The following is a 13,202-nucleotide window of genomic DNA, read 5'->3' as shown; positions in this document are numbered from 1 at the left end:
GTTACCAATCCTTTCAACCCACAGTTGTGAATTCACTTATTTTTTCTGGTAAAAGTGATTTATAATTCCCACGTCAACACCAAAGTTCTATAATCTGCAGAATATTCTGTTAGTAAAATTGGTCTCACATGGTTGTGCACCCACCCACCCACACGAACACACACACACCCACCAAACATGAATTTCAGAGGGTCACATCCTCATGAGTGATATGTGTAACCTCAAAACTCTCCTTGATGCCTTAGGTGAAGCCTCATGGACAGCACCACGTGGCTGGCCAACCACACTGGAGGGTCCGATTTTATCCTGCTAGGACTCTTCAGTCAATCCAAACACCCAGCTCTGCTCTGTGTGGTCATTTTTGTGATTTTCCTGATGGCCCTCACTGGAAACGCCATCCTGATCCTCCTGATACTCTCTAATGCCCACCTCCACACTCCCATGTACTTTTTCATCAGCCAGTTGTCTGTCATGGATGTGATGTACATTTTTGTCACTGTGCCGAAGATGCTCATGGACCAGGTCATGGGTGTCAAAAAGATCTCAGTTCCTGAATGTGGGATACAGATGTTCCTCTATGTGACACTAGCAGGGTCAGAATTTTTCCTCCTAGCTGCCATGGCCTATGACCGATACTTGGCCGTCTGCCATCCACTCCGTTACCCTGTCCTAATGAACTACAGAATATGTCTCTTCCTGGCATCTGGCTGCTGGTTCTTGGGTTCAGTGGATGGCTTCATGCTCACTACCATCACCATGACCTTCCCCTTCTGCAGATCCAGGGAGATCCATCACTTCTTCTGTGAGGTTCCTGCCATAATGAAACTCTCCTGCTCTGACACCTCACTCATTGAGAGACTCATGTACCTGTGCTGTGTCCTCATGCTCCTCATTCCTGTGACAGTCATTTCAAGCTCCTACTCTTTCATCCTGCTTACTATCCACAGGATGAACTCAGCAGAGGGCCGGAAGAAGGCTTTTACCACCTGTTCCTCCCACATGACTGTGGTCTTCCTCTTCTACGGGGCTGCCATCTATACTTACATGATCCCCAACTCCTACCACACCCCGGAGAAGGATTTGGTAGTGTCTTTCTTTTACACTATCCTCACTCCTGTCCTAAACCCTTTAATCTATAGTCTTAGGAATAAAGATGTCACTGGAGCTATGAAGAAAATGTTGAATGTGGAACCTGTGTTTCAAAGAACTATAAAGTAGGATATTTTGGTAGGAACAGTTTCTTTCCTTTTCTGTACATACCAAAATTTTAGGCTTTTATGCCAATATTATCCCTCACACTGTCACATCACAGTGCCTTGTATCACTTTCATCCTTATTTAAAAGAAGTTGTTTGCCTGAATATGAAGACAAGTCATATTTTTAGGAAAAACATAATGAAAATGTTTAGAATTAAAAGCCAAATGGACTCTCATTTGAGAGAGAGAGGGAGAGAAAGAGGGAAATGGTAAAGGAAAAGGTGGAAAATATTGAGTAGGTGAGTTTAAATAAGAGGCATATTGGTATTCTTTGCACTGTTCTTATTCATACTGCTTTCCTGTAAAGTTGAAATTAATTCCAAATAAAAAGTTAAATATCGGTCCTCGTTCCCCTATTCACTTTTTTGAGCTCTTAATCTCTAGTGGCAGTGGGACAAATACCTTAGAAAACGTATTCACTTGAAGATGACTATTCATTACTGATTATATTTGTTACTGAGTATGCTGAACATATCTGCACTCTTTTACTGAGGGCTGTTCTGTTCCACATGGCAGCTCTAAAGACATCTAAACAACAACAACAAAAAGCCCTTTGCCGTGGAGTCAATTCTGCCTCAGAGACACCAAGTGGGCAGGAATAATTTGAAACTATTAGTACTTCATAATAGATTGAGAATCCAGAACTTCGTAAGTATTCTGTGGGATGAGCATTAACCCAGAGTGGAAGGAGGATTTAGGAACGGTTCTCTGCATGAGGTGATATCTGACCTGAGTTTTGAAATATGTGATTTACTAGAGAAAGAAGGAGAGGTGGGACAGGAAATATTCAATCCTTCATTTATTCAACAAACATTTTTACGTTATATTATAATCCAAAATCATAGGCAAATGAGATTAAAATTGAAAAAATATGTGGCTGTTGTCCCCAATGGTTTTGAACTTTCAGTGCAGTTTGATATGCAAATAGGTGAAATAAAGTATATAAATTGCTTTGCTCATCATGCACAAAGAGAACACCTCTTAAGAACACATCTTTTCAATCTATGACATGTAAGTTTGGTCTAAACAAAAGTGACTGAGGGAAGACCCTGGAACTGAACGTCGAAAAGTTACCCATGTTACCCATATATGAGTATGCGAGGCTGGATACCAGGAGGGGTTATGCTGAGAAATATGATGTCTGAGAAAAGGCACAGATGGACCAAAGACAAGCGGGTTCACCAAGCAAGAATGGTGAGTCTTCCCATGGCACCTGTCATGGATTGAATTGTGTCCTCTCAATTGTGTCAGCTTGGTTTAGGCTATGATTCACAGTATGTGTGGTTGTTCACCATTTTGTCATCTGATGTATTTATCCTATGTATTGTAAATCCTAACCTCTATGATGTTAATGAGGCAGGATTAGAAACAGTTATGTTAATGAGGCAAGACACAATCTACAGGATTAGGTTGTATCTTGAGTCAATCTCTTCACACGTAAAAGATAGATACAAGAAGGGACCTCAAGCCACCAAGAAAGTAGGACCAGGAGTGGAGTCTGTCCTTTGGATACAGGATTCCTGAGATGAGAAGATCCTAAAACAGGTGAAGATTGACGACAAGGACTTTCTCCAAGAGCCAATAGAGAGAGAAAGCCTTTCCCCAGAGCTGGCACCCCGACGTCAAACTTCTAGACTCCAGGACTGTGAGAGAGTGGGTTTTTGTTTGTTGAAGCCATCCACTTGTGGTTTTACTGTTATAGCAGCACTGGATAATGGAGGCAGAATTTGATACCAGGAGTGGAGTCTTGCTCTAACAGATACCTAAAATATGGGAGCAGCTTTCAAACTGTGAATTAATAGAGGCTGGAAGAATTCAAAAATGTCTAATAGGTCGCTATGAGTCAGAATCGACTCAACAGCACTGGGTTTCTTTCTGGGTAATAGTAAAGTCTCGATTACCTTGAAAAGACTGTTGGTGGAGTTATGGGCATCGAAGAGAATTCTGGTGAGGAGTCAGAAGGAAGTGAAGAAAGCTATTACACTGGAGACAGCACAGTTGGTGAGAAGCAACAGCAGAGAAACAGCAGCAGCAGAACCAAGAGATCAGTGCTACACTGCGTGGGAGCCAATTCATGGTGTGTGAGAGCTGAGTGGGATGCCTCTGGGCAATTATTGGTCAGCTAGGCTGGTCTGACCACAAGGCAAGAGCTGGATGCCTTCAGGCTGAGGTTTACTTGTGGAGTGGCGTGCCTCTAGGCTCTTACTGGTAAAGCTAAATAATTTTGGAACAATTGCCAAAGCAGGGCAGACACCTGGCTGGTTCAAAGGCCTGAGAAGGCAAGAGGCCAAGGAAGGAGGAAGCAGAAGCTGAAGAGACAGGGAACATAGGGACCAGAGCTGCCTCAGTCTCAAAGGGTAGGGCCACAATCTCTGACATCCCAAAGGGTTGGAGCCATGGCCTCTGGGGTCTCAAAAGGTAGAACCACAGCTTGCTAGGTTTCAGAGTTGGATCTTCACCAACTTGGCTCCAGAGTGTGGGGCTGCCTTGCATGAGTGCCAGCAGGATGGGCCAGATCCACCACCCAAAGCTGAGGGGGTGAGTTTGCCATGTCCTAGGGGCAGAGGAACGGAGCCTGCTGGGGTCAAAGGGGTACAGTCACCACTTAGATGGACTAGGAGAATGGGGCTGCCCAAATGTGAGGGAGCAGAGTTGCTATCCACTGGTCCTGGAAGGTAGAGCTGAAGTCCAGGTCTGGGGCCTCCACCCAGAATCCAGAGACTGTGGCCAACACCCAGAGTCTGGAGGAGAGGGTCATTGTCTAAATGGTCTTAGAGAACAGGGGACTATTTTTAAGGCTTCAGAGTTAATGTGATGTGTCCTACTGATTTTCTTGCTGCCTGTTATCCCTTTTTCCCCTCCAATTCTCCCATAAAAATGTCTGGCTTGTGCCTGTACTATCACTGTACTTTGGAAGCAGATAACTTGTATTCTAGATTTCACAGATTAAGAGGGAGTTGAAATTTGGACTTGGATTCTTTTTAAGACCTTTGGAATGATATGATGGGATGAATATGTTTTACATGTGGCAATGACATGAATTTTGGGATGTTATGGATTGAATTGTGTCCCCCAAAATATGTATCATCTTGGCTAGACCATGATTCCCAATATTATGTGATTGGCCGCAATTTTCTTATTTGATATGATTTGCCTATGTGTTGTAAGCCCTACCTCTAAGGTGTTAATAAGGCAGGATTAGAGGTGGTTACATTAATAAGGTAGGACTTAATCTACAGGATTAGGTTATACATTGAGTCAAGAGAATTGAGCAGAGTGGATAGGGACTTTCTTCCAGTAGGAATGGACAGCCAGGAGGAGAGTGCATTGTTTGGACCCAGGGAAGCTTCTAGACAAGGGGAAGACTGATTATAAGGACTTTCCCCAAGAGCTGAAAGAGAAAGAAAACCTTCCCTGGGAGCTGGAACCCTCAATTCGTACTTTTAGCTTCCTGGACTGTGAGAGAATAGATTTTTGTTTGTTGAAGCTATCACTGGTGGTATTTCTGTTGTAGCAGCACTAGATAACTAAAAGAGCATCTCCTTTCCTGCTTCAATTTTTAGCCTCATTTCTTGCCTGTGACCCAAATTTTATAAGCAGTAGTGAAATTACCAGATTTTCATTTTAGAAATGTTACATTGATGACAATCAGTTGGAGAAGTGCATGAGTGTAGGCAGGGAGACCTGGTGAGTGATGATGGAGAATTGTATGATGCTAAGTGGAAACACACCTCAACATCATGTGCGACTGAGGTGGTCGATATATAGGCTAAGGGGGTCTTAGTAAATATGTTAAGTAAAAGCACAAACCTGGTTGCATGTCTACCATTTTACAGTTGACTGTATCCAACTTGTGAAGAATCAGGCAGTTTCAAAAGTCAGATTCTCTTTTCCCACTGATATACTGAATTACTTCATGTCTGTAAAATAAGGATCTCCATTTGTCTCCACTAATAATAATTTACAATTATGAGCAGCTGGGAAAATTCTTTATCAAGTTATATATAGTGTCTGTTCTTTACTCTTCCTAGAAATGGAAAGACGATTACTGCTCCCAATTTCTTATACCTAGAGTTCAAAAACAGAAATGAAATGGATTCTGCAACGGAATTTTCTACAGTGTCAAATAAGCAGCTGTGCCCTAAATCATGTAAAAAATTTTTAAACTTCAGAATTTGTTCATGTGTTCAAGCTTGTGATGCCAAGAATATTTTACCAAATTAATTGTTTTTTCACATGTTAAAAAGGCTTCAGGATTCCTATACCTTGTAAAGCACTATAAACTAAAAAACTTTGATTGGAATTCATCATCAAATTTAGTAAGAAATCAACACATGATTAAGCACATAAGCTGGCATCATTTTTCACAAATGTTCTGTTTTCTTAAGTGTATTCCAAGGACACAGTTTGAAGAAACAGAATGAAGGTGACCATTTTTATAGGGATTGATCAGGAGCTGAGACTTAATAAACATAATTAAATGTATTGAAATGCACATTTAACACAGTTCTGTCTGGCTTTTGTTTGATTATTATTTTGTAAACACATGTTTTCTGAGCCTGACACTGAGTTCAGAAAATATATAAAATTTTAACGTTACTACAGGGAAGACCTGAGAATTGTATAATTCAAACTGGTTTTTTTTTTTTTTGAATCGGAAAATATTGACATTCAGCGTTCTTATTTTTAACTTAGTAATCGATCTTCAGTATCTTTCTAGCTCAGTAAATGGAAATGGGGGGCTTATATGCCACAGGATGGCTATGTCATCAATTTTAAAAGAGCCTATAGTGGATGTCGCTATGAGTTGGAATCAACTCGACGGCGGTGGGTTGGGTTTTACAGTGGAAGTATGAGACTGTTGCTGAATCTTAAAAATTATAATTCAGATGCAGGGCCAAGACGGTGGAGTAGTCAGACACTTCAGGCGGTCCCTCTTACAACAAAGACCGGAAAAAACAAGTGAATCAATTATATATATGACAAGCTAGGACCCTGAACATTAAAGGCAAGGTTAGGAATTGGACTGAGCAGTAGGGTGGGGGAAGATGGTTCAGAAGAAGTGAGCAGTTGCTGGACTTGACTTAGCAAGAATCAGTGCCCCAGAAGCCCGATACCCTGGCACAACCGTGGTGGGGCTGGTGGTAGTGTTCAGAACACAGTTTCCCCAGAGAGAGAGAGTGAGCAAGCAGCACAGAGTCTACTCATGCCTCTGGAATCAAGGATGAAGAACACTCTTGACTGAGGTTAAGTTCTTGTGTCTAATTTAATGTGTGGTCCAAAAAGCATCCCTTTCGAAAGATCTGTTTCCCATTTATCTGATCTTCTCCCTGTGCTCCAGCCCCTGTGCAAGCTTTTGTGGTGGCCACTTCCCCAGTGCTTGAAATAGGTCCAGCTGTGCACCCTGAGCCATTCTTCTAGCCTTGGGGAAGGAACAAATTAACAAATGGGGAAAAAATAATCAGCTTGCTCCCCTAAGCTAGGAACTCAGGGCAGAAATGGCTACTTTCCCAGGGCACAAACACAAATGGTCCATGAACTTTGAATACCTTTCACCCCTGCATGGACCTTTGTGGACCCATTACAGCAGTTTAGGCCCATGTTGGCTCAGTGCAAAGGTGTACGTGCCAGAGGTCTGATTTCAGCTGTTTCAGCTGTGTGGAAGAGAGGTGGCTTTTCGATGTTTGATACCACCCTACCAATTAAGCAGGGTCCTCACCTAAACACATCATGGGCCTAAGAACTGGTGGCTCCACCCATGCCACCTAGCCACCTGTGACAGGGGTCCAAGAATAAGTGGTGCCTCCCAGTCCTTACAGCCAAAAGCATTGGGCACACATGGTCAAGCTACAGAGCCCACTCATCTCTGACCTCTGGGGAACAGGGACACACTTTCTTCACAGACACCCAGGGGATGGCTGACACACTCTTGCCTTGCTCAGAGAGTGACCCCACACTGCAACCAGATATCTGTGCCTCCACCAAGCACCCATGCTCCTCTAAGACTGTAGGTGTGAGCCTGCACCACATACTCAGAGACCAACTACCACGACACCTTAGCTGAATCCTGGGCTCATATACATGGTAACAGATCTAGTCATCTGTTGTCAAGAAGTTAGAGCTTCAAGGATGCCAATAATCAAACTAGCTCACTTGAGCAGCCTATTTGGGCATATCAAAACAAAACAAAGCAAGAAGCTAGGACACAGTAAGCAAACATAAAATAAATTAATACAATAATTTATAGATGGCTCAGAAACAGTCAATCTCAAATTACGTAAAGAAGGAGAACATGATAGTTTCAATGAGCTTCCAAGAGAAAGAATCAAGGAGTCTTCTGGATGAAGATATATTCCAGGCATTAGCAGAAGTAGAATACAAAAGATTGATATACTGAACTCTTCAAGAGATCAGGAAGCAGATGAAGCAAAACACAGAACAAGCCAAGAACACACAGATAAAGCAGTTGAGGAAATTAGGAAGCTTATTCAAGAGTATAATGACAAATTTAACAGGCTGTAAGAATCCATACAGAGACAGAAAACAGAAATTCAGAAGGTTAACATTAAAATTTCAGAATTAGACATCTCAATAGAAAGTCAGAGGAGCAGAGCTGAGTGAGTGGAAGGCAGAAATAGTGAGAATGAAGATAAAACATTTGGTAACAATATATTGGAAGAAAAATCTGATAAAAGAATTAAAAAAAAAAATGAAGAAATTCTAAGAATGATGTGGGGCTCTATCAAAGGAAATGATCTACAAGTGATTGGAGTACCAGAACAGGGAGGCAGAACAGAAAATACAGAGAGAACTGTCAAAGATTTGTTGACAGAAAACATCCCTGATATCGTGAAAGGCAATGGGATGACATATATAAAGACTTGAAGAAAAAAAAAAAAAAGCCAGTCAAGAATTACATATCCTGCAAAAATATCTCTCAGATATGAAGGTGAAATGAGAACATTTCCAGAAAAATGGAAGTTTAGGAAATTTGCAAAAACCAAACCAAAACTACAAGAAATAATAAAGGGAGTTCTCTGGGTAGGTAATCAATAACATCAGATAACAACCCAAGACTAGAACATAGTACAGAGCAACCAGATATCAACCCAGATAGGGGAATCACAAAAATAAATTAAGATAAAAACCCCTCAAAACAGGGAAACAGTGATGCCATTATGTAAAAGACGACAACGTTAAATCTATAAAGAGGGACTAAAAAATGTCAAAGATCTTTCATATGGAGAGGAAGTCAAGGCAATAAAAGTTTGGTTTAAACTTAGAAAAATTGGAGTAAATATTAAGATAACCACAAAGGAGACTAACAATTTTACACATCTAAATAAAATATAAGAAAAACAGAAAGACTTAGCAAAAACAAAATCATCAACAATGAAAAGGAGGAAAAGAGAGTATGTAAAGAAAAACTAAGACCAAAAAGCAAGTGCAGAAAAGAAACTGTCAACAACACACACAAAAAAAGACATCAAAATGATTGCACTGAATTCATACGTATCCATAATTACACTGAATGTAAGCAGACTAAATTCACCAACGAAGAGACAAGAGAGTGGCAGAACGGATTAAAAAACACGCCTTGCCTATATGCTACCAACGAAGATACATCTTAGACTTAGAGACACAAACTAAAACTCAAAGGATGGAAAAAAAATATATCAAGCAAAAAAATAAAAAAAAGAGCATGAGTGGCAATATTGATTTCTGATAAAATAGACTTTAAAGTTAAATCCACCACAAGGGATAAGGAAGGACATTATATAATGATTAAAGGGACGTTATACCAGGAGGATATAGCCATATTAAATATTTATGCACACAATGACAGGGCTGCAAGATACATAAAACAAACTCTAATAGCATTGAAAAGTGAGATAGGCAGCTCCACAATTCTAGTAGGAGACTTCAACACACCACTTTCGGTGAAGGACAGAACATCCAGAAAGAAGCTCAATAAAGACAGAGAAGATCTAAATGCCACAATCAACCAACTCGACCTTATAGGCATATACAGAACACTCCACCCAACAGCAACCAAGTATACTTTCTTTCTAGTGCACATGGACCATTCTCTAGAACAGACTACACTTTAGGTCATAAAACAAGCCTTAGCAGAATCCAGAACACCGAATTATTACAAAGCATGTTCTCAGACCATAAGGCCATAAAATAGAAATCAGTAACAGAAAAAGCAGGGAAAAGAAATCAGACACTTGGAAACTGAACAATAAAACCATTCAAAAAAGACAGGGTTATAGAAGACATTAAGGATGGAATAAAGCAATTCGTAGAATCTAATGAGAATGAAAACACTTCCTATCAGAGCTTTTGGGACACAGCGAAAGCACTGCTCAGAGGTCAATTTATATCAATAAATGCAGACATCCAAAAAGAAAGGGCCAAAGTCAAAGAATTATCCCTACAACTTGAACAAATAGGAAGAGAGCAACAAAAGAAACCTTCAGGCACCAGAAGATAGCAAAACAAAAACAAAAACAAAAAAACCCAGAGATAGAACTAAATAGACCATAAAAAAAAGAAGATTGAAAGATAATAAAAAAACTCCCAACAAAAAAAACCTGGCCCGGATGGCTTCACTGCAGAGTTCTACCAAACTTTCAGAGAAGAATTTATATCACAACTACTAAAGGTATTTCAGAACATAGAAAAGGATGGAATACTCCCAAACTCATTCTATGAATCCAACATAGCCCTGATACCAAAACCAGGTAAAGACACCACAAAAAAAGAAAATTACAGACTTATGTCTCTCATGAACTTAGATGAAAAATTCCTCAACAAAATTCTAGCCAGTAGAATTCAACAGCATATCAAAAAAATAATTCACCATGACCCAGTGGGATTCATACCAGGTATGCAGGGATGGTTCAACATTAGAAAAACAATTAATGTGATCCATCACATAAATAAAACAAAAGATAAGAGCCACATGATTTTATCAATTGATGCAGAAAAAGTATTTGACAAAATTCAACACCCATTCATGATAAAAACTTTCAGCAAAATAGGAATCGAAGGAAAATTCCTCAACATAATAAAGGGCATTTATTCAAAGCCAACAGCCAACAGCCAGTATTTAGGATGCTAAATGGAGAGAGTCTGAAAACATTCCCATTGAGATCAGGAACCAGACAAGGATGCCCTTTATCACCTCTCTTATTCAACACTGTGCTGGAGGTCCTAGCCAGAGCAATTAGGCTAGATAAAGAAATAAAGGGCATCCAGATTGGTAACAAAGCAGCAAAAGTATCTTTATTTGCAGATGACATGATCTTATACAGAGAAAACCCTAATAAATCCTCAAGAAAATTTCTGAAACTAATAGAAGACTTCAGCAGAGTATCAGGATACAAGATAAACATAAAAAAAATCAGTTAGATTGCTCTGCACCAATAAAAAGAATATCGAAGGGGAAATCACCAAATCAATACCATTTACAGTAGCCCTCAAGAAGATAAAATACTTAGGAATAAATCTTGCCAGAGATAAAAAAGACCTATACATAGAAAGCTACAAGACACTGCTGCAAGAAACCAAAAGAGACCTACATAATTGGAAAAACATACCTTGTTCATGGATAGGAAGATTTAACGTTGTAAAAATGTCTATTCTACGAAAAGTGTTCTATGGATACAATGCAATTCTGATCCAAATTCCAACAACGTTTTTTAATGAAATGAAGAAACAAACCACCAACTTCATATGGAAGGGAAAGAGCCCTCAGATAAGTAAAGCATTACCGAAAAAGAAGAACAAAGTGGGAGGGCTCACTCTACCTGATTTTAGAACCTCTTTTACTACCACAGTAGTCAAAACAGCCTGGTACTGGTACAACAACAGACACATAGACAAATGGAACAGAATTGAGAATTCAGACGTATATCCATCCACCTATTAGCAGCTGGCATTTGACAAAGGCCCAAAGTCACTTAAAAGGGAAAAGACAGTCTTTTTAGCAAAAGGTGCTGGCATAACTGGATATCCACCTGCAAAAAATGAAACAAGACCAATACCTCACACCATACTAAAAAATGAACTCAAAATGGATCAAAGACCTAAATGTAAAATCTAAAATGATAAAGATCATGGAAGAAACAATAGGGACAATGCTAGGAGCCCTAATATATGGCAAGCAGTATATAAAACATAACTAACAATGCAGAAGAGAAGCTAGCTCCTAAAAATCAAACACATATGGTCATCCAAAGACTTCACCAAAAGAGTAAAAAAAACTACCTACAGACTGGGAAAACATTTTTAGCTATGACATTTCTGATCAGTGCCTGATCTCTAAAATCTACGTGATACTGCAAAAACTCAACTGCTAGAGGACAAATAACCCAATTAAAAAATGGGCAAAGGATATGAACAGATACTTCACTAAAGAAGACATTCAGGTAGCTAGCAGATACATGAGGAAATTCACACAGTCATTAGCCATTAGAGAAATGCAAATTAAAACTAAAATGAGATCTCATCTCACTCCAACAAGGCTGGCATTAGTCCAAAAATTGCAAAATAATAAATGTTGGAGAGGTTGTGGAGAGGCTGGAACACTTATACACTGTTGGAGGGAATGTAAAACGGTACAATCACTTTGGAAATCTATTTGGTGCTTCCTTAAAGAACTAGAAATAGAACTACCATGAGATCCTGCAATCCCCCTCCTTGGAATATATCCTAGAGAAATAAGAGCCTTTACGCGAACAGATATATGCACACCCATGTTCATTGCAGCACTGTTTACAATAGCAAAAAGATGGAAGCATCCAAGGTGCCCATCAACAGATGAATGGATAAATAAATTATGGTATATTCACGCAATGGAATACTATGCATCGTTAAAGAACAATGATGAATCTGTGAAACATTTCATAAGGTAGAGGAAACTGGAAGGCATTATGCTGAGTGAAATTAGTCAGTTGGAAAAGGACAAATATTGTATGAGACCACTATTATAAGAACTGGATAAATAGTTTAAACAGAGAAGAAAATATTCTTTGATGGTTACAAGAGGGGGGAGAGAGGGAGGAAGGGAAAGGAGTTTCACTGATTAGATAGTAAAAAAAAAATAGTAGATAAGAACTATTTTAGCTGAAAGTAAAGCCAGCACACAACACAGGGGAGGTCAGCACAACTGGACTAAACCAAAAGCAGACAAGTTTTCTGGATGAACTGAATGCTTTGAAGGCCAGTGTAGCAGGGGTGGGGGTTTGGGCACCATGGTTTCAGGGGACATCTGAGTCAATCAGCATAATAAAATCTATTAAGAAAACATTCTGCACCTCACTTTGGAGTGGGGTGTCTGGGGTCTTAAACACTAGCAAGGGGCCATCTAAGATGCATCAGTTGGTCTCAACCCACCTGAAGCAAAGGAGAAAGAAGAACACCAAAGACACAAGTTAACTATGAGTCCAAGAGGCAGAAGGGCCATGTAAAGCAGAGACTACATTAGCCGGAGACCAGAAGAACTAGATGGTGCCCGGCTACAACTGATGATTGTCCCGACAGGGAACACAACAGAGAACCCCTGAGGGAGCAGGAGAGCAGTGGGATACAGACCCCAAATTCTCGTAAAAAAAAAACAGACTTGATGATCTGACTGAGACTGGAATGACCCCGGAGGTCATGGTCCCCAGGCCTTCTGTTAGCCCAAGACAGGAACCATTCCCAAAGCCCACTCTTCAGACAGGGATTGGACTGGACTATGGGGTAGACAATGATACTGGTAAAGAATGAGATTTTGGGATCAAGTGGACACATGAGACTGTGTTGGCATCTCCTGTTTGAAGGGGAAATGAGAGGGTAGAGGGGGTCAGAAGCTGCCCAAATGGACATGAAAAGAGAGGAGGGAAGGAGCGTGCTGTCTTTTTAGGGGGAGAACAATTTGGTGTATATAGCAAGGTG

General features: G+C 40.1%; 1 protein-coding gene across 1 annotated transcript; it reads left to right on the top strand.

The window, feature by feature from the left end:
* Positions 1–255: 255 nt before the first annotated feature.
* Positions 256–1,218, top strand: LOC126070429 (olfactory receptor 2T4-like). The gene has a single exon (XM_049874631.1). The coding sequence runs from the start codon at positions 256–258 to the stop codon at positions 1,216–1,218; it is 963 nt and encodes a 320-aa protein (XP_049730588.1).
* Positions 1,219–13,202: the final 11,984 nt, after the last annotated feature.

Source organism: Elephas maximus, chromosome 2 (assembly GCF_024166365.1).
Source record: "Elephas maximus indicus isolate mEleMax1 chromosome 2, mEleMax1 primary haplotype, whole genome shotgun sequence".
NCBI classification, from domain to species: Eukaryota; Metazoa; Chordata; class Mammalia; order Proboscidea; family Elephantidae; genus Elephas; species Elephas maximus.
This window is presented reverse-complemented; position numbering and strand designations above follow the sequence as displayed.